Raw genomic sequence first — 24,018 nt, forward strand, 5'->3', positions numbered from 1 at the left:
TGGCCATAATTTAAAAATAAAAAAAAATACATCTTGGCATGGATGTGGTGAAAAGGAAACACTTTTATAGTGCTGGTAGGAATGTAAACTAGTACAACTACTGTGGAAAACAGTATGGAGATTCCTTAAAGAACTAAAAGTAGAACTACCATTTGATCCAGCAATCCCACTACTAGGTATCTACCCAGAGGAAAGGAAGTGATTATATGAAAAAGACATGTGCACATGCATGTTTATAGCAGCACACTTCACAATTGCAAAACTATGGAATCAACTTAAATGCTCATCATCCAACGAGTGGATAAAGAAAATGTATCCATTTTCTTTATATCATGTACCATGGTATGTATACACCATGGAATACTACTCAGCCATAAAACAGAATGAAATAATGGCCTTTGCAGCAGCTTGGATGGAGATGGCGGCCATTTTTCTAAGTGAAGTCGCTTAGGAATGAAAAACCAAATATTGTTATGTTCTCACTTATAAGTGGGAGCTAAGTTATGAAGATGCAAAGGGGTAAGAATGATATAATGGACTCTGGGGACTTGGGGGGAAGGATGGAAGGAGGGTGAGTGATAAAAGACTACATATTGGGGCCAGTGTACACTGCTCAGGTGACGGATGCACCAAAATCTCAGAAACCATCACTAAACAACTTACCCATGTAACCAAAAACCATCTGCACCCTAAAAACTATTGAAAATAAATAAATAAATAAAACAATGTTGGTGGAATGAACTTTACTACATGATTTTGAGACTTATTATAAAGCCACAATACTCAGGACAGTGTGGTATTGGAAAAAGGATAGCAATCTAGATCAATGAAATAGAATAAAGAGCCCAGAAATAGACCCACTCAAATTTTGGACAAAGTCAACTAATTTTGGACAAAGGTACAAAGTCAATTCAATAGAGAAAATAGAGTCTTTTCAACAAATGGTGCTAGAACGATTGGAAGTCCACTGCAAAAAATGAACTTGAATACTTAAACCTTACCCAAAAAATAATTCAAAGTGGATCATAGGTCTAAATATAAAATGTAAAACTATAAAACTTCTAAAAAAAAGACTTGGGAGAGAATGTAAAATATTGGATATGCCAATTAGTTTTTAGTTACATCACAAAAAGCATTATCCATACAAGAAAAAAATAGATAAATTGAACTATAAAAATTTAAACATTTTTATTTACAAAAAATTTTAAAATAAAAATTGTTAAATATTTACATATTAACATTTTTTTATCTGTGAAAGACACAAAGGAATGAAAAATGCCACAGAATGAAAGAATATACTTGTACATTATATATCTGGTATATCCAAAATATTTAAATAACACTTAAAACTGAACAATAAAAGATAAAATTTAATTTTAAAAATTAACAAAGCATCTGAACAAACATTTCACCAACCCAAATGTACAGATGGCAAACAAGTGTATTAAAAGATAATATCAATCATTGGGAAAATGAAAATTAAATGTGTAATGAGAAACACTTCAAAATACAGCTATTAAAATGGCTAGAATTAAATACACATATAAATTTACATGACAATATGAAATGCTGGCAAGGATGTATTACAAAAGGAACTCTCACTCATTGCTAGTGGAAATGCAAAATGGTTCAGGCATTTTGGAAAACAGTTTGGCAGTTACTTTTAAAATTTAACATACATTTGACATATGACCTAGCATTTTCACTCATAGATACCTTTGGAAGGGAATTGAAAAATTAAGTTTACACAAAAATGTATATGAGAATATTTATGGAGCCTTACTAAAAATCACTAAAAACTGGAAACAACCAAGATGCTCTTCAGTTGGTGAATCGATAAACAAATTGTGGTACAATCATAAACTAGAATACCATACGGCAATTAAGATAACTGTTGATATTCATACAGCTAGGATGAATCTTAAATGCATTATGCTAAGAGAAAGAAGCCATGTCCAAAAGCTGACATGTGATATAATTCCATTTATATGACATCCTGGACAAGGCAAAATTATAGGAACAGAGAACTGCTCAGTAGTTGCCAGGGGTTGGGGGAGGTCTGAAGGGTTGACTATAATGGGCTGTACAGGAGAATTTTTAGGGTGATGGAATTGTTCTATACGGTACTATGGAAGAGGATATCTGACTTTATACATTTGTCAAAACTCACAAAACTGAATTTTATTGCATTCAAGTTTTTATAAATCAACCAAAATGTCTGAGCAACTCAATATTGAATGCAGTTTGCAACAAATGGTTCTAACTATATTACAAGTATATATATCATAATCTCACTAAATGGGGTGGAGAAAGAAAACCTGAAATAAATAACCACGAAAATAGTGTTTTGCTGAATATTTTAAGACTAATGACAGAAAGTAATTGTGTGTAGACACTGTACTCTAATTGATAAAATTGTTTCTCCCAGGGGTATGAGTTAACAATTCTGAAACTACCAGTGTAGTAGGGTGGAATAAATAAATAAACAAACAAACAAACAAATAAATAAATAAATAACTTGTAGATAATGAGAGTCAGGTATTTCACAGTCTAAGAAAGAAGCTCATAGTAAACAAGGGAGAAGGTCTAGAATGATGCCTTATAGTGCAATTTAGGGTCAGAAATGGTATTAACTCATGTTTATTTTAACGTATAGATAAATAGACATCAAAATACAGACGGGTTAGCATGCACACAAATATTTCTTAGCTCTGTCTGCTGAGCGGGCTAGAATTAATGATACCCTAAAAGTAACAAAAGCATCCAGATCTTGGTTTCCAAATACCAATTTTCAATTACAGGAACCATGGTTTCTTGGAGAAGAGGCTGGTGTTATCTTGTAAAAAAGTAATGAAGTGCTAGAAAAATAAGGAGAATAGAAGTATATCAAAGGGACACAGGAGGGGAAAAGACAGGGATGAATAAGTGGAGCAAAGAGGATTCTTAGGGCAGGGAAACTACTTTAATACTGCATACATGTCATTATAAATTTGCTCAAGCCTATAGAATGTGCAACTCCAAGAGTGAACCCTAAAGTAAACTATGGACTCTGGGTGATAGCAATGTGTCAATGTAGGTTCATCATTTGTAACAAATACCCCTGTGGCAGTGGCTATTGATAATGGGAGAGGCTATGCATGTGGAGGGGAGGAAGGGAGAATATGGGAAATCTTGGTATCTTCTGCTCAATTTTGCTGCAAACCTAAAACTACTGTAAAATATAAAGTCTACTAAAAATAGAACAGAACGCAGAAGCCAACATGAAAGAGTTCCTAATGGGCAAAGCTGGGACAAGGTGACCAACAAAATAAATAAGTTGAGTATTATAACCCAAATAATGAAATATTTATGAGTACACACTTATATATATACATTGTTGAATAAATAAGTAGGGGAGAAAGGAAAAATCTTTATAGAGGGATTCCAAATAATAAATGTAGAATAAATAAGGGAAGCAGAAAATCATCATTAGAACACTACTGTAATAATTGCCACAGGCACAATCCACTGATTCATGCTAAAATTAGTGAGTGAAACTTTAAGGAGAATCTGAAGAGTTGCATAGGCTCAAATAATTTTACCCAAATTATTACAGTGTTTTTAATAAATTTCCACAAATTAGTTGATACTTCTCCCTCTAGGGGGTGGCATTTAATTTCCTTCCCCTTGAGTGTGGGCTGGACATAATGATTCACTTCCAAAGAATACAGTATGGGAAAGACAAATAGTAACCTGGCAGACCACAACTAATCTAACAGTTCAAGGTTAATATCATCAGCAATAAGTCATGTTGATATCATCTTCCCTCTGATGTGATGTGATGAGAATGATACCTCACCTCTATGGTATTCTCCTTAAAACCCACAGCTCCAGTCTAAACATGAGAAAATATCAGAAAATCTCAAATTGAGGGTCATTTCACAAAACACTTGACCAAAATTGTCAAAGTTATGAAAAACAAGGAAAGACTGAAAAGCTGTCACAGATTGGATGATTCTAAGGAAATAAGACAATTAATCCCAACGTGGTATGCTGGATTGGATCCTGGAACATAAAAAGGACATTAGTGAAAAAACCGAAGAAGTTTGAATAAATTATGTAGTTTAGTTAATAGTAACTTACCCATGTTAATTTATTAGTTTTGACAAATATACCATGCTTATGTAAAGTGATAACATTGGTGGAAGCTGAATGAAAGATATACAGAAATTCTACAATTGTTCTGTAAATCTAAAATTATTTAAAAATAAAAAGCTAAAAAATAAAAAAGCTTACTCCCAGGACAGACTTAGGTAGTAGCCATTCACTTCCTGAATGCTTTCCCTTCCTATCTAGACACTTCAGGTGGATAAAACTCTTATTTATCCTATCACCTAATCATGTTTTTAGAAAAGGATCTTATGACAGCTGGTCACATTTTCCTCAAGCTCTTCTGTGAACTTTCAGGTAATTTTAAGTAGTACGGTATCTTACTCAAGTTGTATATGGTAGAATATAGAAGAGAGATTTCTATTTCTGGTGATATTTTAGGCTATATTTGTAAAGAGTCCTTCCAAATACAAAACACCTAAAAATAATGGATTTAAAACAAATAAAGCATGGCTGAGCTGATGTGAAACCAACGGAAATCCTCAGAGGCCAGGAATGAGAAAATAATTACTGATCTAAAGAGATAAAAAAGCACTAAAATCCATGTTTACCCTGGTAGCCTGGAGCAGTGTTTCACAAACATGAAATCAATTCAGTGGGTGCAATAGGCAGCGTACAATATCACCCTTAATGATCCATACCTCTTGTTATTCATGACATTGTGTAGTCACCTACTTTTGAGTGTGGGCTGAATCTAGTGACTTGTTTTTAACCCATAAAATAAGGCAAAAGTGATGGGATATCACTCCTGAGATTTTATCACAAAAAGACTGGCCGTCCATTTTGTTGGTCCTCTTTGGCTCTCTCATTGACTTGCTCTGTTGGAAGCCAGCTGTCATGTTGTGAGCTTCCCTAGGGAGAGACCCACATGGCAAGAAGTTGAGGATGATCTCTGGTCAACAGCTAGTGAGAAACTAAGGACCTCATTCCAATATGTTATGAGGAACTGAATCTTGCCAACAACCTTGTGAGTAAGTTGGAAGTGGATCCCTATCCACTCACTCCTACCCAGTAGAACCTTGAGATGACCAAAGCTTCAGCCAATACCTTGATTGTAGCCTTATTAGAGATACTGAGCCAGAGGACCCAGCTGAGCTGTGCACTGATCTCTGACCCACAGAAACAGACAAAATAGATGTTTGCTGTTTTAAGCCACTACGTTTTGAGGTTAATTTATTACACAGTAGTTGACAAAATAATACAGTGGATCATAAAAAGCATATTTTTTGATTTAACATACACACACACACACACAAACGTGTGTGTTTATTGAGTGGCAAAGTAAAAAACAATGTTTCTTCTCTGGGCCATTGTTAAAGGATTGACACATTTCTGGCTTAAAACTTGGGCTTTAAGAGATAGCACGTATAGAGGATAGTAAACAAAACTCTTTGGGCTCAAAGTAGGAAGTTGGATCTGAGAGCCTGACTAAAGTGTGGACCAGACAAAGGTGACGTAATCAGTGGGTGAAGAAGAAGCACCTAACTGAGACTGTCTCAACCTTGGCTCAATCGTGGAGGGAAACAAAAGAGTGAATAGTTCCTGAGATTTCCTAGCCCAGTCCTGCATTTATGTGGGTTTGGGGCTGGGATGTACATTACCCGTGTAGGAAAAAAAAAAAGCCAACACACACACACACACACACACACACACACACACACGAGAAAAACCTGTATGAATAAGAATCCACAGAAACAAACCAAAGAATCAGAATTGCAAAAGCTATAATTGGAATTATCTGATTTATACTGTGAAATAAGCATTGGTTGTATGTTTAAAGAAATGAAGAAGGTATCAACAGTATGTCAACGAAATGTGAGACTATCAAAGAAAGACTACATGAATTTTTAAAAGAATCAAATACAGCTTCTAGAAATTAGAAATGAGAGCATTAAAATTAAAAACTCAATGTATGAGGGTTAAACAGCAAATTAAACAGAGGTGATGAGATAATTAATGAACTGGAAAATAAATCTGAAGAAATTATATAGAAAGTACTGTAGGAATAACAAGATATGGAAATATAAAATAGAGATTAACACACATGGCTAGAATGATAAAGTCTTACCATGGGTTTAATTACAGTTCCAGAAAGAAAAGAATTGATGAAAGATACCAGTCCTCAAGTTAGGGAAGCCCAACTTTAAACAAAACAAACAAACAAAAAAAACAAGCAACATTTAGAAAAATCATAATAAAATTTCAGAACACTAAAGCTGAATAGATCTTAAAAAGCAATCAAAGATAAAAGACAGTTTACCTAATGAGTAACAATTAGATTCACAGTTGACTTCTCAACAACAATAATGAAAACCAGAGACAGTGAAATAATATTACTGAAGTTCTATGAGAAAATAACTTTTAACCCAGAATTGTATACTCAGAAATAAGTCTCTTCAAGAATGAGGATGCCATAAACACATTTTCATGCAAACAACTCTAAGAGAATTTATCACCAACAGACCCTCAATAAGGGTTCTATGGAATGTACCTCAGACAGAAGAAAAATAGTACCAAAAGAAAGGGCTAAGAGACAAGAAGAAATGGTGAGCAAGTAAAATGGTAAACATGTGTGTCAAACTAAGCCAACATTGACTTGAGAAACAACAATAAAAATGTCTATTTCATGGGTTTATAAAACAACTAAGCAAGGAACTTCTAGTTTCAGTTCCAAGAGCTTGGGAGTTCTTATTCTCATCTTTACAATAAGAAAAATTTGGTCACACTGAAAATCAATGACTTTTCTGGGACCCATTAGAGAACTGAGGCCATAGAGAAAACTACTACCTTGAAATCTGAAGAGTCAGGCACTTTCAGAGAGAGAGAAAGCATCTGAAATTTGCTTATCTCGTGCGGAAAGCACTGGATGCCAGAAGCTAGTTAATACTTAACTACTACAAACAACTTTACACTTGTAAATTTATCTATTTAGAATATATGGATCAATTCCTTGAAAACCACAGTCTCTCACAAGTCAACCAAAAATAAAACAGGCACTCGAATAATCCTATAAACATTAAAATAATTTAGTTCAACATAAAATCTCCAGAAATAGAAATCTCCAGACCCAAATGTGTTTACTTCAAAAGTCTATAACACTTTTAAAGAAGAATTAATGCAAATTTTAAACAACATTTTCAAAGAAATAAGAAGAGGAGGGAATATTTTCAACTAATTTTATGAGGCCAGAATTACCCTGATATCAAAACCAGACAAATGGATTACCAAAAACCCAAAAACTCTATAGTCCACTCTGTCATAAACTTAGATGAAAAAATCCTCAACAAAATATTGGCAGACAGAATCCAACATTACATGAAAATAATTACAGTCAGTCCTCCATATCTGTGGGTTCCACATCTGCAGATTCAACCAACAGCAGATAGAAAATACTTTTAAAAACAATAAAAATAACAAGAATAAAACACTACAAATAAAAAGCAATACAGTATAACAACCATTTACATAGCATTTACATTGTGTTAGGTATAATCTACAGATGATTTAAAGTAAATGAGAGGATATGTGTAAGTTATATGCAAACACTAGGCCATTTTATAAAAGGGACTTGAGCATTCATGGATTTTGGTATCTGCAGGGGTTCCTAGAACCAATCCTCTGCAGATACTGAGGGATGACTGTATATGCAATGATTAAGTGGGATTTAGTACAGGTATGCAAGACTAGAATAAAATTCAAAAAATCAATTAATGTAATCCACCCTATCAACAAACTAAAGAAGAAAAATCAATACATACTGACAAAGCACTTCATAAAACCCATTAATGATAAAAACTTTCAGCAAGTTAGGAATAGAGATGAATTACCTAAACTTGATAGGCACTCCTTTCTTTAAATAATTTTAATGAGTTTGAGCATTCAGCAATTTGTGAATTGGGAAGCACAATACACAAGCAGTTCAGGGCTCCACTGAGGGGGATCAAGAGAAAACTTTTATAAGGTGTTCTCAGAAGAAAGACGAAATAAATATTTGATTGCTTAAAGTAGAAAGTCCATAGTTAGAGGTTAGTTGGTGGTTTCTGAATGGTTAAGCTTAAGATTTTATACTTTTATTTTTTATTTTAAGTTCAGGGGTACATGTGCAAGTTTCTTAGTGAGATAAATTAATGTCACAAGAGTTTGTTGTACAGATTATTTTGTCACCCAGGTGTACCTATTACCTATTAACTAGCACCCATTAGTTATTCTTCCTGATCTTTTCCCTTCTCCCACCCTCCACCCTCAGGTAGGTCTCAAATGTGTGTTGTTCCCCTCTGTGCCCATGTGTTCTCATCATTTAGCTCTCATTTACAAGGGAGAACATGCAGTATTTGGTTTTCTGTTCCTTTTAGGTTGCTAAGGATAATGGCCTCCAGCATCCATGTCCCTGCAAAGGACATGATGTCATTCTTTTTTATGGCTGCATAGTATTCCATGGCATACACATACTACATTTTCTTTATCCAGTCTATCACTGATGGACATTTAGGTTGATTCCATGTCTTTGGTATTGTGAATAGTGCTGCAATGAACATATGTCTGCATGTGTCTTTATAATAGAACGATTTATATCCCCTTGGGTATATACCCAGTAATGGGATTGCTGGGTTGAATGGTAGTTCTGTTTTTAGCTCTTTGATGAATCACTACACTGCTTTCCACATGGTTGAGCTAATTTACATTCCCACCAGCAGTGAATAAACATTCACTTTCTTCTGCAATCTCACCAGTATCTGTTATTTTTTGACTTTTTTATGATAGCCATTCTGACTGGTGTGAGATGGTATCTCACTGTGGCTTTGATTTGCATTTCCCTAATGATCAGTGATGTTGAGCGTTTTTTCATATGCTTGTTGGCTGTATGTGTGTCTTCTTTTGAAAAGTGTCTGTTCATGTCCTTTGCCCACTTTTTAATAGGGTTGTTTTTTCTTGTAAATTTGTTTAAGTTCAACTTGATAAGAAACTTCTATAAAGCAAACAAAAACTATCACCAACATTATACTTAAAAGTGAAAGACTAAATGCTTTCCCCCTAACATCAGGACTAATGTAAGGATTTCCACCTTCTCCACTCTTTTGACATAGTACTAGAAGTTCTAACCACTGCAATAAGGCAATAAAAGGAAATAAAAGGCATACGGTTTGGAAAATAATTTTTTAAAAATCCCTATTTGCAAATGTCATGATTGTCTACATAGAAATATCCCCCTAAACTACAGAAATTCCTCGAACTAACAAGTGAGTTCATCAAGGCTGCAAGATACAAGATCAACACACAAAGACAATCTTGAGACTTTCATTTCTGGCATGACAGCATGAGGAGCTCTAAAGACCCATTCTCTAATAAAACAAGCTCAGCTGGCAAAATTACAACACAACAACCTTTTAAAATCTCTGGAAATTGTCTTAATGGAATACAGCACATGAAGATATTTTTATTCAAGAAAATCTACTGAAATGTGGTAAGAACACAGTCTTTGATACATGTGCCATGCTACTGTTCCCGACCTTACTACTGTCCCCTCACTACTGGCTCCAAGCTTAGCTTGATAGAAGCTCCACTTAAGGTGTGTATAGCCAAGATGAAGCTCCCTTTCGTCTTGGAGAGAATGTCCCATCAATACTTTGGCATCTTACTGGAAGGAGCAGAGAGCTAGCATTTAGCATTCCCTTCAGCTCAGAATTGCAGAGGCTAAATTCCTGGCAAGTGTGGTTAAGAGGTTGGAGGATCCCTTCCTCCTCCCAGTTTTTACTCATAGAATGGAGGCTATATACCAGGTGCAATAGGCTAAGAATACTGAGGTCCTGATTACCCTCATTCCATCTTGCTCACAGGGTAGGTTCCACACCAGGATAGGCAAACTAAGACCAGAAGCTGCTGCCTCGCCCAGCACCCAGAACAGTGCTCAGACAGTATACCCATGGAGAGAGGAAATTCATAAGATGAGAGAGCTCTGAAACTCTCCCCCCAAAACTAACTTTATTTTTAACATAGTACAAAGAAGCTCAAGCCCAAGGATGTTCTCAAAAACTACAAGTTCACTTAACTAACAGCAACATAGGCCAGCTTGTTCATCAGAGAGAACAAGAGAGAGAGGGACAGGTAAGAAGAGCCCTTCTGGGGTATGAAGAAACCTCCAAGACTTACTTCACAAACTACTCCTGCTAGAGTTTAATTAGATAAGGCTGCTGGGCAATGCATGCTTCAGGACACTGCCAAACAAACAAACAAAAAACAAAATACAGCGTTCAGCTAGTAATTAGTGGAGCCTAGAGTGAAATACCCCCATGTGGGCTGACAGCTTAATAGAGAGACTGGGAAAAAGTCAAAGAAAGCCCAAATTACCTGCAAGCCAAAAACTATGCACTCCAAGAAGCAACACTGAAGGGTTCACACTGCAGGGAAACATACTTTAAAAATAGCCTAGCCAAGTCACAAAGCAAAGAGTTATATAGAAATAAGGAAATGATACCAGAAGGTAATTCAAACCCACAGGAACAAATGAAAATAATAAATACATACATGTTCTCCTTAATTTTCTCAGCTTCCTTAAAACATAAAATTATATAAAATAATAATTATAATGATGTATTATTTAGTTTTTAGCATATACAGATATAATATATATATTATAATAGCTCAAAAAGGAAGGTGAAAGAGAGCTATATAGGAGTAAAATTTTTATATCTCATTGGAATTAAATTAGTACAAATCTGAAGCACACTGATGTACGATGTATGTGAAAAGCCCTAAAACAACCACGAAGAATATACCTAAAAAATATATAATAAAAAATGATCAAATGAATTAAAAAGTTAAACTAGAATAATTCATTTAATGCAAAAGAAAGCAGTAAAGGAAGAATAGAGAGAAAAAGACATGAGCTCTATGGAAAAATAAAACTGCATATTTAAACCAACTATATCAATAATGATTTTAAATCAGAACAGATTAATCAACCCAATCAAAAGGTAGAGAATATCTAACTGAATACAAACAAACAAGATCCAACTGTATGCTGCCTACAGAAGATACATTTTAGACTGAAAGATACAAGGCAGGCCTGGTGGCTCACGCCTATAATCTGAGCACTTTGGGAAACCAAGGTGGGAGGATCCCTTGAGTCCAGAAGTTTGAGACCAGCCTGGGCAACATAGTGAGACTCCATCTCTATTCTAAAAAAGAAAGAAGAAAAAAGAGAAAGAAGCAAATAGATTAAAAGTAAAAGAATGTAAGTAATACATCATGCAAACAACAACCACAAGAAATTTGGAGTGACCATACTAATATGAGACAAAATGGATGTTCAAAAACATTACTAGAGATATATAGGGACATTCAATAATGACAAAAGGGTCAATCCATAATGAATATATCACAAGTATAAACGTATATGCCCAAACAACAGAGCCGCCAAATACATGAAGCAAAACTGGCAGAATTGAAGGGAGAAATAGACAATCCACTGACAATAGTTGGAAACTTCAAGACCACTCTTTCAATAATGGATAGAACAACTACATAGAAGATCAACAACAGGGAAATAGAGGACTTCAACACAAAGCAGTAATAACAAACATCTGTAAAACACTCCATCTCCAAACAGCAGACTATATATTTTTCCAAAGTGTACATCAAACATGCTCCAAGAGAGACAATATTCTAGGCCATAAAAGAAGCTTCAATAAATTTGGAAGAATGGAAATCATATAAAGTATGTTCTCCAATCACAATGGAGTAAAATAAAAAATTAATAACAGAGAGAACTTTGGGAAATTCACAAATATGGGAACCTAAAGGAAACAGAAGAAGGATATAATAAGGATTAGAGGTGAAAATAATAAAACAGAGACTAGGAAAACATTAGAAAAAAATCAACAAAATCAAAAGTTGGTTATTTGAAAAAATTAATAAACTTGACAAACCTTTAGTGAGACTGACCAAGAAAAAAAAGAGAAAACTCAAATTAATAAATTCAGGAAAAAAAGAGGAGACATTACTACTGACTTTATGAAAATAAAAAGAATTATAAGGGAATATTATGAACAATCATAAACTGTATGCCAACACAATAAATGCCTTAGGTGAAATAGACAAATTATTAGAATGATACAAACTCTCAAAACTGACTAAAAAAGAAATGAAATCTAAATAGATCTATAACAAGGGGTTGAATAAGTAATGAAAAACCTTGCCAGAAAGAAAAGTCCAGGATTAGATGGTTTCACTGGTGAATTCTACAAACATTTAAAGAATAATACGATTCTTCAAAAGCTCTTTCAAAAAGTAGAAGAGGAAGAAGCACTTCCCAACTCATTCTATGAGGCCAGTATTTCCGTGCTACCAAAGTTAGGCACATATATTAGAAGAAAAGAAAATTATAGACCAATAGCTGTTGTGAATATGGATGTAAAAATCCCCACAAAACACTAGCAAACTGAACCCAGGAATGTATAAAAGGATTTATATGTATACATTTATATATGTATATATTATACTTATACTTTTTACATCACAATCAAGTTAGATTTCTTATAGGAATGCAAGCTTGATTTAACCTTTGAAAATCAATTAATGCAACAGATCACATCAATAGAATTAAGGACAAAAAACCAAATGATCATCATAATAGGCACAGATAAAGCATTTGGGAAATTAAATACCCCTTCATGATAAAATCAACAACAAATTAAAACTAGAAGGAAAGGTCCTAAACCTAATAAAAGACACCAATGAAAAACCCACAGTGAATATCACACTTAATGGTGAAAGATTGAATAGTTTCTCCCATGCCGCCTGCCAAGATCAGTAACAACAGAAGGATGTCTGTTTTCATCTCATCTTTTCAACATTCTAGTAGAGGTTATAGCCAAGGTAATTAGGTAAGAAAAAGAAAATAAAAGGCATCTGGATTGGAAAGGAAGAGATGAAATTATTTCTATTTGCAGATAACATAATCTTGTATATAGAAAATCCCAAGGAATGCACTAAAAAACACCATTGGACCTAATAAATGAGTCCAGCAATGTTGCAGAATATAAGATCAATATATAAAAATCAATTACATTTCTATAAAGTAGCCATGAGCAAACAAAATGAAATTAAGTAAAACAATTTTATTTACAATAGCATCAAAACAATAAAATGCTTAAAAGAACACTTTAAAAAATGTAAAACACTCTGAAAACTGCAAAACATTGGTGAATATAATTAAAGACCTAAGTAAATGCAACAACATCTCATGTTCAGGGACCTAAAACTTATTATTGTTAAGATGGTAATATTCCCTAACTAATCTATAGATTAAATGCAGCTTCTGTCAAAGTTTCAGCTTAATTCTTTGCAGAAATTAATAAATTGGTCTTAAAATTTATATGGAAATGCAAAGGACCTAGAATAGCCAAAACAATCATAAAAACAATCTGAAAAAGACCAAAATTAGAAGACATACTTCCCAATTTCAAAATTACAATTAAACTACAATAATCAAGAATGTGTGGTACTGGTATAAGGGTAGAGATACATATAAACAAATGGAATAGAACTGAGAGCCCAGAAGTAAACCCTTCAACTTATAGTCACCTGATTTTCATCAAGGGTGCCAAGACAATTAAGTAGGGGAAAGAAGAGTCTTTTCAAAAAATGCTGCTAGGACAACTGGATAGCCACATGCAAAAGAACGAAGCTGGATTCCCATCTCACACCACATGCAAATATTAACTCAGAATAAATTGAAAAACCTAAATGTAAGAGCCAAGACTATAAAACTCTTAGAAAAAAGCCTAGGCATATATCTTTGTGACTTTGCATGCTACAACATGGATTAACCTTGAAAACATGCCCAAAGAAACGAGCCAGATACAAAAGGCCACATATTGTATGATTCCCCTTATATAAAATGTCCAGAATAGGCAAATTCATTGGGACTGAAAGTAGATTAGTGGTTGCCAGGGGCTAAGGGGAGAGAGTCATCTGGAGTGAGTCTAGAGTATGGAATTCCTTTTTGGCATAAAGAAAATGTCCTGGAATTAGTGGTGATGGTTACACAACTATGTGAATATACTCAAAACCACTGTATACTTCAAAATGGTGAATTTTATGGTATGTGAATTATATCTCTATCAAAAACAATTTTTTAAATGTAGGAAAACACATACCAGGCAAATATTAAGCTAAATAAAGCTAATGTAGGTATATTAATATGAGAAAAAAGATTGATTATAGGGCAAAAACGTCAATGATACCAAATTACCAGGTATTACCAGAGTTAATAATTTCCTTACATGGTGATAAAATATTCAATTCACAAGGAAGATATAGCAATTCTAAATTTGTTTGTAACTACGAACTTTCAAGATTGACAGAATTACAAGGAAACATTAACAAATTTTCCATATCAACAGGCAGCCAAAACCCCAGAAGAATATAGAACATTTGAGCCAGATTAACAAACACAAGTTAATCGAGGTATATAGTACACTAAACACAACTGTAAAACGCACATTCTTTTCAAGTGCTCTTGGAACATTTACCAGATTGTCCATAAGTTGGTCCATAAAGCAAGTCTCAATAGATTTCAAAGAACTGAAATAATACAAAGTTTGTTCTCTGACCAGAATGGAATTAAAATAGAAATGACAAGAGCACTGATCTATCAAAACAGAAGCTGGTCCAAGGGCTGGCACCAAGTACTGGAGGCCTCCTGCTGTGGTAGGCATTAATCCTTTAGTTGCTAGATGATAATCAGTAGGTCCTGGCTATCCTGGGAAAGGAATTGAGGTGGCCAGGGTAACTGGGTAAGTGTTGGAGAGACTAAAAAAGCCTGGGACAGTGCCTATTTATAAAATGGACTAGAAATAGTCTGAAAATTCATATGGCCATACGATTGTGAATCTGTGGAATATCAGCCCTGTTTAGTAGGCCAATTATAGCATTGGACACTTAAATTAGAAAAGAAGAAAGTCTGAAAATGAATGAGCTGAGCAGCATGCAACTCTATTAGTTAAAAAAGAACAACAGAATAAATCCAAAGAAAGTAGGAGAAACAGAATAATGATGAAAAAATAGTTAAATAGAAAATAAAGATAAAAAAGGATCAAAAAGTCAAAAGTTGATTATTTTAGAATTATAAAAGTGTCAAACTTATAGCAAGATTGATCAAGAGAAAAAAGGTGCAAATAAATAATATTATAATGAAAGAGAAGCTATAACTACAAATGCAACAGAGATAAAAAAGATACAAAGATAAGAACTTTACACAAAATAAATTTGAAAACTATGTGAAGTAGAAAAATTCATAGAAAATCATAACTTAGGAAAGCTTAAGAAAGCTAACTTTAGTGGAAATAGCAAACTGAAAGGACTCTATAACTGATAAAAGAGATTGTATCAGTTAAAATGTTAAAGGAGACACCGGGTCCAGATATTTTACCTGGAAATGCTGCCAGGTAAAATATTTGAGGAATGGCTAGTTCTGCAGACAACCTCTGTCAGAGGACAGAATGAAAGGAAATAGTTCCCACCTGATTTTATGAGGTTAGTATAATCTTGACACTCTTGGAAAAATCACAGGCCAATCTCTTTCCTGAGCAAAATGCTAAAATCCTAAACAAAATATTAGTGAAAGAAATTCAGAAGTTTTTATTTATCCCAGGACTGCAAGATTATTTCAACACAAGAAAAACTCTAATGTATTGTACCACATTAATGGGTTAAAATAGAAAATTAATGTCATTTCAGTGAATACAGAAAACATGTTTAATAAAATTCAATATTCATTCATCTTTTAAAAATTGTATTGGCAAACTCAGAATAAACAGGAACGTCTTTAACCTATTAAATGATATCTACCAAAAAACTACAGCAAATTTGCTCAATGGTGAAACTTAAAATCAGGATCAGCATAAGAATATACACTATTAACATTTCTTTTCAACGTGTACTGCACATCTCGTGTGTGTATATTAAAGGTGGGAGGTCTTAGCAGTGTAATAATATAAGAAAGATAAAAATGAGGGTTGTGGGGAAAATGAAAGCTGTCATTTACATACAAATTATCAAAACTCATAAGAAAGTTTAGCAGGTTTGCTAGTTACAAATTCATTACATGAAAAACAAATACAGTTGTATACATTAGCAACATACTGCTATAAAATTTAATTTTCTAAAAAGGTACTGTTTAAGATAGCAACAAAAAATAAGCCAAAAAAATCTTACAATGGCATGCAAACCTTTTATAGATTAAATTATAAAACTTCACTCAACATGAAAAAGTCTGAATATATGGAGTGATATACCGTGTTTAGGGAAGACTCAATGTCACAAAGATGGCAACTCTCCTCAAATTGACTGATTTACAGATTGAATGTAATTTCCATCAAAATCCCAAAAGTTCTCTCTCTCTCTCTCCCTCTCTCTCTCTCTCTCTGTGCGTGTGTGTGTGTGTATGTGTGTAACTTGGAAAGCTGATTCCAAAATTTATGGAGAAGGGCATTGGACCAAGAATAGCCAAGACACTCCATAAGAAGGACAAGATGAAGGGACGTGCTCTACCAGGATAAAGGTACAAGAATGCCCATTGGATTATTCTTCATAATCAAAAATTAGAAACTACCCAAATGCTCAACAATAGTAAGATGGATAAACTGTGGGATATTCACAAGGGGAATAAACAAACTACAACTGCTTGCAACGATAAAATGGGTGGTTCGCATAAACATAATGTTGGATGAGAAAAGAATATGCACAGCTGTTCAAGTACTTTACATGTTAATGTATTTAATCTTCAGAATAACATTAAGTAACTGTGTGTCTGCTAGAGAGGATGCTCCAAGAAAAAGGTGATTCAGACCTTACAGGGATCAATAGACTGGCCTCCCTAGCAAGAAGTGAACCAGACATTGTCCAGACTTGGCAACCACTATCTAAGTTTTTTGCATCTATGGTCTGATAAAATTTAGTCAAATATTAATGAGTGACTGTCTTGTACACACAGAGCCCCATTCTTGGCTATGGTGAGTGGTAGAGTGGAAGTAGCACAGAGTGACCATTTACTGAGCATCTACTATGTGCCAGGATCAGGGCCTGATGTTGAGGATATGATGGTAAATAAGACCACACACCCGCTTTCTTGTTTATATAACAAGAACAATAATAATTAGGATAATTAACAATTACTGCATATGTACTATGTGCTGGACACTCTTCTAAGCACATCACATGCTTCAGTTCATTTAATCTTCACAACTACACTGTTATTAACTTCCTTTTACAGGTGAGGAAACAGAAGCCAAGAGAGGTTAAGAGAGTTGCCCAAGGTCACAGACACAGGGGGAGATAGAGCTGGAACTCAAACCTAGGCAGTCTGGATCCAGAACCTCTGAATCAGTGAATTACTCCCAATAACACTGGGTTGCAGGCATTAATCCTGTTTTATAGCTGAGGAAAGTGACACTCCAAACAAAAGTGAGCACATATTTATTTTTCATCTTCTATTTGATAGAGACTATATTAGGTGATTTATGTATATTATCTCTCCAACTTGAAAGACACAGTTCCCAGGACTATAAGCATTCTAGCTCTGGAGGACCCGTGTATGCAGAGAATGGCTTGCTTGTTTGTCAACTAAACAGCCCCTTGGAAAAGGCCAAGAGTGGCTGGCTGGGCGAGGGTACCTCTCAGTCTCCAGGCTCCTAGATCTCCAGATGAGTGAGTGAGAGAGCTGGTGGAGATAAGAAAGAGAGAGAATAGGAGCCTAGTCTTTTTTCTCTCTCTTCCTCCACCCACACCCTACATCCTGTATATTATAACTATATTTAACATCCTATATGCTCCTAGATCCTCTAAGCAACTACTGCTACCCCCAATATCCCTAAGCCTGGGCCTCCTCTAGCATTAGCAGACTGGAAACTTGGTTAGCTGGCCTTTGGGGTGTCTGAGTCCCACAGTCCACAGCTGCCTTATCTTAACCCACCTTATGGCCACTCAGGCCACAATCCCTGGGCTGGATGCACCTTGGTCCACCACTGTCGCCTGTTATCTATGGGAAATGGTACACTCCAGTTTTTGTTTTAAATATGTACAGGTTTTGTTTTGCCCTTGATCTTTCTTAAATTTCCAAAGTGAGCACCACACCAGTGGGCTGGCCCTGAGAGACTGCCTCTCTCAAATTTCCAGAGCAGCAAGGAAGTCCGTATGTGCCAGGAAGGCAACACTGGAGACAGGACATTAAGTGTTTCCCAACCTAGGCAGGTATAGACTCAGAAAAGGCCTGAGAAAGGAGAGGAGCAATACTGACCAGTGACATGGCACTGTTGTGTACCCAGCACCTGTCCCCTGAAAGATGATGCCAGGAGCCATCACCTTATTTCACCCAGGCACTATCAGTCAGGCAAGACCAACTCCCAGACACTTCACAGAAGTCACCAAAATGAAACATACTAGGCTATCACTGAACAGTCCTAAACTAGAAATCTTAAATTCCAAACAAGAAGCATTCCAAACAAGCTCTGCATAAGAAAGGAAAAGTTCCTAAAGATCCCTCTTATTAAGATGGTCTTAACCTAATCCTCCTTTGTCTTCATCTCTCTTTCCGCCTGTCTTCTCTCTCATTCTTTTCCTCACGTTTTTGACACTAGCCTCTATTTCATCCAGTTGTTCATCTATTCCAACTTTTAGGTTGAGGTAGGAGTGGATGGCAAGGGGAGGTGCATCCTTTGCTCTTCTACACCCACTCTACCACCACCACCTTTAAACCCACGGAAGCAAACCCCACTTACAGCCCCTTCTCCGTTGCAGCCTGCTGCTGCCGCTGCTGTGTGGAATCCAGATCTTCTGCAACCTGGTTTGGGTGAGCTCTCCCATCTCTGGAGACATCTTAGGAGTCGCAGCGAATGACATCACTGCCCACAAGGTACCTGGCCTCACTTCCTATCTTACTAGCTGTCTTTTCTCTCGCTGTGGCCACAGCAGCAGGTGGACAGGGCTGGGACAGGGGGTGTACTGGGTTTCTGAGCCCTCTCAAAGTCTGTCTTCAGTCCCCTCTCTTCTTTCCTCTGGTCCTAGCCTGCCTCTGCTCCTGTATGTACTAGTGGGGTATTGGGTGCAGAGGGCGAGAGGTTGGGCAGAGGTCAGGAGAGGCCTCTGAACTCCAAGGGCTGTGTACATAGGAGGTAAGTTGGAGCCCAACAAGGAAGGCAGCCAGCAACACAGCCCAGGTCTGACCAGTCACTTCCCTCCAATGAAGACAAGACTAATAGAGTATGCAAATAAAAGACCAAAGATCATGTGCTTACAGCCTGTGTGGGGTATAGAGGCAAAGGTGATGGAGGTAGGTCTCAGCGGCTTTCCCAGCTTTGAAATAAAAAAATGGGCCCAAGCAGAATGTCAAGCTCCAACCCAGAAACCAAGATTCACATCAGAAATGCAAGGTTCCCAAGGACAAAAACACAAACACAAAGTCCCTACTGGGGAATGCAGTGTTTTGAGCTGGCAATTAGAGGCCCAAACTGGACATGGAAGGTCCACTACTTCTCTGCTTCCCCGACCCAAAATGGCATTGCATCCCTTGTCTTCTCTGGATTCTGCTGCCTTCCTTGCCACAGGGCCTCTCCCACCTGAAATGTGCTGCCTGGAGCACTCTTGAAGAGATGGGCACTATCTGATCATCTTTCTACTCTCTCCAGCCAAGGGCTAAATAAATAGGAGTAAACTGACACCTTTGGAAGAGTGCAGCCATTGCCTGGGACTGGAGGTGGGGGAATGGTAAGCTCTGCCCACATGGCTGTTAGCCACCATCAGATGCCCTAAGGAGAATGACACTGGCATCATGAACTGATAGAAAATTTCACTAAAGTTCCTCATGCCAAGCTATTAGGATGGAGATTTAAGAGGGTGGAGGCTGCAGCAGGGAACAGAGAGCAATGGCCTCAAAGTAGGACAAGTCCATAGGCCAGAGTCATCCAGCCCAGATGACTCACTCTCACCTGCCCTCTCCCGCTCCCCTGACCCGTTGTTTTGAGGCTTTTATGTGTATAACTCATAGAACTGCACAGCTTGCCTGGAAGATGCACAAGTGTGCTCTTACTTCACTCTTTTGCAACCTTCCCACCCCCAATGAACCTCCAACGATTGGCTATGAAGAAGCTCAACTTTCTTCCACTGAGCTGGGCTACACAAGGGCAATCTCTTGGGGACAGAAATTTCCAATCCCTGCCCTCAAATGCTCTCAGTTCCACTTTGCCTTTTAAGAAGTTCCCTAAAATACATTTGCAAGCCTTAGTCTACACAAGGGTCAGATTCCCTCCAGTTGTTGTGTATAAATCATACCAAATTTTTAATACATTCCAGAGCCCACCTATCTAAATGAATCAACTGAGATAGCAGATCATGATGGTTAAGAGCAATAGGCTCTGGAGCAATATTTCTTGAGTGGAGTCCTACCTCTGCCCCTTGTTGGCTATGAGGCAATGAGCAGAAGACTAAACTTTTCAGTGCTTCAGTTTTCTTATCTGGAACATGGGAATGATAGGAGTACCTACCCTCCTTAGGACTGTTGAAGATTCAGTGTGTTAAAAAATGTAAAGCAATCTGTGAAATGTTAAAAATATATTATCTAACACTGTTACTCCCTTTGGGAGGTAAATGATCAGACACCTCCTTGACTAATCTGAAACTTCTAATATAATGCTGACCATACAGAAAACTCTCAGTTAAGGAAACTTACAATATTATGGGAAAGGCTTAACATTTATAATACACAAAGAGCTCCTGCAAATCAATTAGAAGGATGAATTTGGTTTTACTCTTTTGATTTTGTGTAAAGACTTGCAAGATCATTTCATCTCACCCTCTCAGGTAAGAAAACTGAGGTCTAGAAATATTTTCCTAAGGTCATGTAGTAAATCAGTGGCCAAGTCAGGAATAGAACACTAGGGACCTAATTTCTCCCAGGCCAGGGCTTTTCTTTAATTAATCAAACAAGCCTGATCTAAGAATGTGGTCTTACAGGTTAGCTCAGAACCTCTAGAGTCTCAGAACTAGACTTTGTAAGAGATACAACTCTTTTAATTCTAATAAATTTCCTAACTGGTATAAATCTGTTAATATTAATAATCTTAATTATAACCCTTTCCCTGTATGTTTTCCATTGCCCACAAAGCAACAACATATTCCTTATCTTATTTGATCCTTGCAAACATCCTTGTTAGCCTTACAGGGAAACTGAGGTCTGGGGAGGGGAAGTGGCATGTTCAAGGTAATCTAGCTGGTCACATGAACATCTCTTTTATGTTTACAGTTTTGTCCTCATGGCCCTGCCAACAGGCAGAAGGATAATTTTAGCAGCAGGAAATCTGAGATAGGAAGCTGGCAGGCTTTTGACAAAGTCTTAAAGGGTAAACCTGGGGTCCAGGCTTGAAAGCCTAACTTAAAATTGCCTGGAATTAGCTATGAGATTCCTCACTACTGTTACCAATTCTGATCCCAGAAGCAGGAGACCAAAACAAGCTTTATGGAAAGACCTCAGCTTGGCACTCAAGACTTTTCAATCAAGCTTCAGCCTATCTGTCCAGCCATATCTCTCCTTAGATCATCCTTAAACTGCACTGGCTGACTCACTGGGCCCCAAAATACATGGTGTATTTTCCTGTTTCTTGGCCTTTGCTCAGCCTGAAATGCCATTTTTCTCCTTCTATTCCCAACAAAATCTGACCCACTTTTCAAGGTCTGGTTTGATGTTCACTTCCTCTGGGAAGTGACCCCTGTATCCTTGGGACAGGCCTTGTATTTGGTTCTTATATTGCCCACATGCTCCTATCTGAGCAAGTATCCACCAGTATTTTCCTGGTCTGCTTCCCCACTAGACTGTGAACTCCTTGAGGATGGAGACTAGATCTCAGTGATCTGTAATTTGTGTTTCCAGTGTCCAACTCAGGCCCTGGCACAGAGGACAGAGAAGACACTTGCTTATTGTGTTTGTGCAGTCTACATCTCTCTGCCCTAGATGAGATGAACTTGTGGACAACTAATTCTAGTTCAACAAGGTAAATATTATAACAGAGAGCTGTGCAGGGAATTGGATGGGAGAACTAATTTGTCTGAGGTAGGAGGTGGCATCCAGAAAGGTTTCTCTACCTTGAATGGGACAGAAACAGATAAACAAAAGAATGAAGTCCTCTCTGAAAAGGGCCAATGAACTCGTGGCAGAGAAAGGGTTCAGTCAGTACCAGATTCTCATTCAAGATCAAGCTCTGACCTGCAGCTCTTGGTCTAAAATTCTAAAATGGGGCTATCTCTAGGGAAGAAAAGATTACAATGTGATTTCCCAAGGCCCCCAGATCCTGACCCCATACCCCTCCCAAAGTATAGGGCATGTGTATGGGGGGAGAATACCATGTAAAGCAGCATATGACAGTGCTGATGGATAATAAAGTCACGAATGGGGTCTCCCTATTGGTAGCTCTCAGACTGTTTGGGTATGAATGCATTTGTGGAGAGTGAAGGTGTGAGGGGAGATCGACCACACACTTACAAGCTAGGTGCATGTATATGAGTGTCAGGCCTTCTGTGACAGCAGCCTAGGATCCCCTTCCTTCTCACCCACTGTCCTGGCCCACCATCTCTCCACTATTTTCGGCCTCATGCCTGGGCCCCAAACCTCACTGAATCCTAGTCATGGAAGTGGCTCTCCGCAGACTATAGTCGCACAGCAGCTGGAGGGTTTTGGGTGGGATTGCTTGTGGAGCCTATAGAAAAAGCAAGATGACTACTCTTAGAGCGAGGAAGTCCTGAAATGTCTCCAAAGAGCTTTGGTTTCTGCCTTTCCACTCTTCTTGATCGTGACAGCCCTCTGAGGAACGTTGGCTAGAGACTTTGATTTCCATTTTACTGAGGAAGCTACTGATGCCCAGAGAAGCAAGAGAGCTTGTTCAAAGCGCCACAGCAAATCAACCCTACTTTACACATCAGTGGGGAGGTAAGAGCTATCTCAATCACTCAGTTCATTCAAAACCAGACTTGACCAAGTTAGAGAGACTTTCACAGGTGCTAGTGAATTGCCCTGGGGGCCAGTGTCCCACAAAGCCCAGAATGGGCTTTTAAAAATATACAGACAGATAAATAGGTTACATATAGATATAATCTTTTCCCCCACTTTCCCATGCCCTTTAATGCACACGACAACCATCTATGCAAAGAAAACTTTCCAGAGGGCCTGAAGAATGGATGTGGATTTGTGCAACTCCTGCCTACTTTCCCTTCTTTCTCACCTACCTTTTATTCTAGAGGTTTTTTCTTCCATCGCTAATTATCCAACACTCGGTTCTCTTGCATTTACAGACCCCCAAGGCAGGTCCAGTGGGTGGCATCAAAGAGGAAGCCTGGAGGTGTTCGTTGGTTCCCTGAGAAGGCTGAGGATGTACCCTTGTTAAGTGGGGGATGTATGTGCTCTGTTGAAATATCAGCTGTTGTAGTTGCCAAAGAAGTTCCTGAGCCACCAGAAGCCTTTTCTCTTCAGTCCAACCATGTGTTCACCTTGCCCCAAAGGTCAGAACTAATATTAACAAGCCACTGCAGAATGGGGAAATTAAAACCAGCCATGGAGACAGGCAAGTTCTGGATTTCGCTGGTGCTGAGTTTCAGATCGATCTTCAGTGTAAATGGGCATAATCCCTTACTGGAAAGCAATCTGGCAATATGAAGCAAGAGCAATAAAATGTTCATTTCCTTTGTCCTAGTTATCGCACTCATGGGAGTCAATCCTGAGTCAATAACCCCCAAAGCATGAAGAAGCTCAGGACATGCAAATTTTTATTTTAATCACAGAGCTATTTTCTGATAGCAACAACTGGTAACCTTTTAAGTCCTCCAGGA

The 24,018-nt window shown here is 37.2% G+C and overlaps 1 protein-coding gene across 3 annotated transcripts in view; it reads right to left on the reverse strand.

Annotated features, from left to right (window-relative positions):
* PFKFB1 (6-phosphofructo-2-kinase/fructose-2,6-biphosphatase 1) overlaps positions 1–23,802 on the reverse strand; it is a 67,180-nt gene extending 43,378 nt beyond the window's left edge. For 2 of the 3 annotated variants that reach the window (XM_034950716.3, XM_003807145.6), the window contains exon 1: positions 18,927–19,204. In XM_034950716.3, coding sequence (XP_034806607.3) covers positions 18,927–19,047 — 121 coding nt within the window. In that variant the 5' untranslated portion in view covers positions 19,048–19,204. Of the gene's footprint in view, positions 1–18,926; positions 19,205–23,418 lie in introns of those variants that run through there. The other variant, XM_057301063.1, reaches the window with a different exon arrangement.
* Between the last annotated feature and the right edge of the window lie 216 nt (positions 23,803–24,018).

This window comes from Pan paniscus, chromosome X (assembly GCF_029289425.2).
Source record: "Pan paniscus chromosome X, NHGRI_mPanPan1-v2.0_pri, whole genome shotgun sequence".
Taxonomy (NCBI): domain Eukaryota; kingdom Metazoa; phylum Chordata; class Mammalia; order Primates; family Hominidae; genus Pan; species Pan paniscus.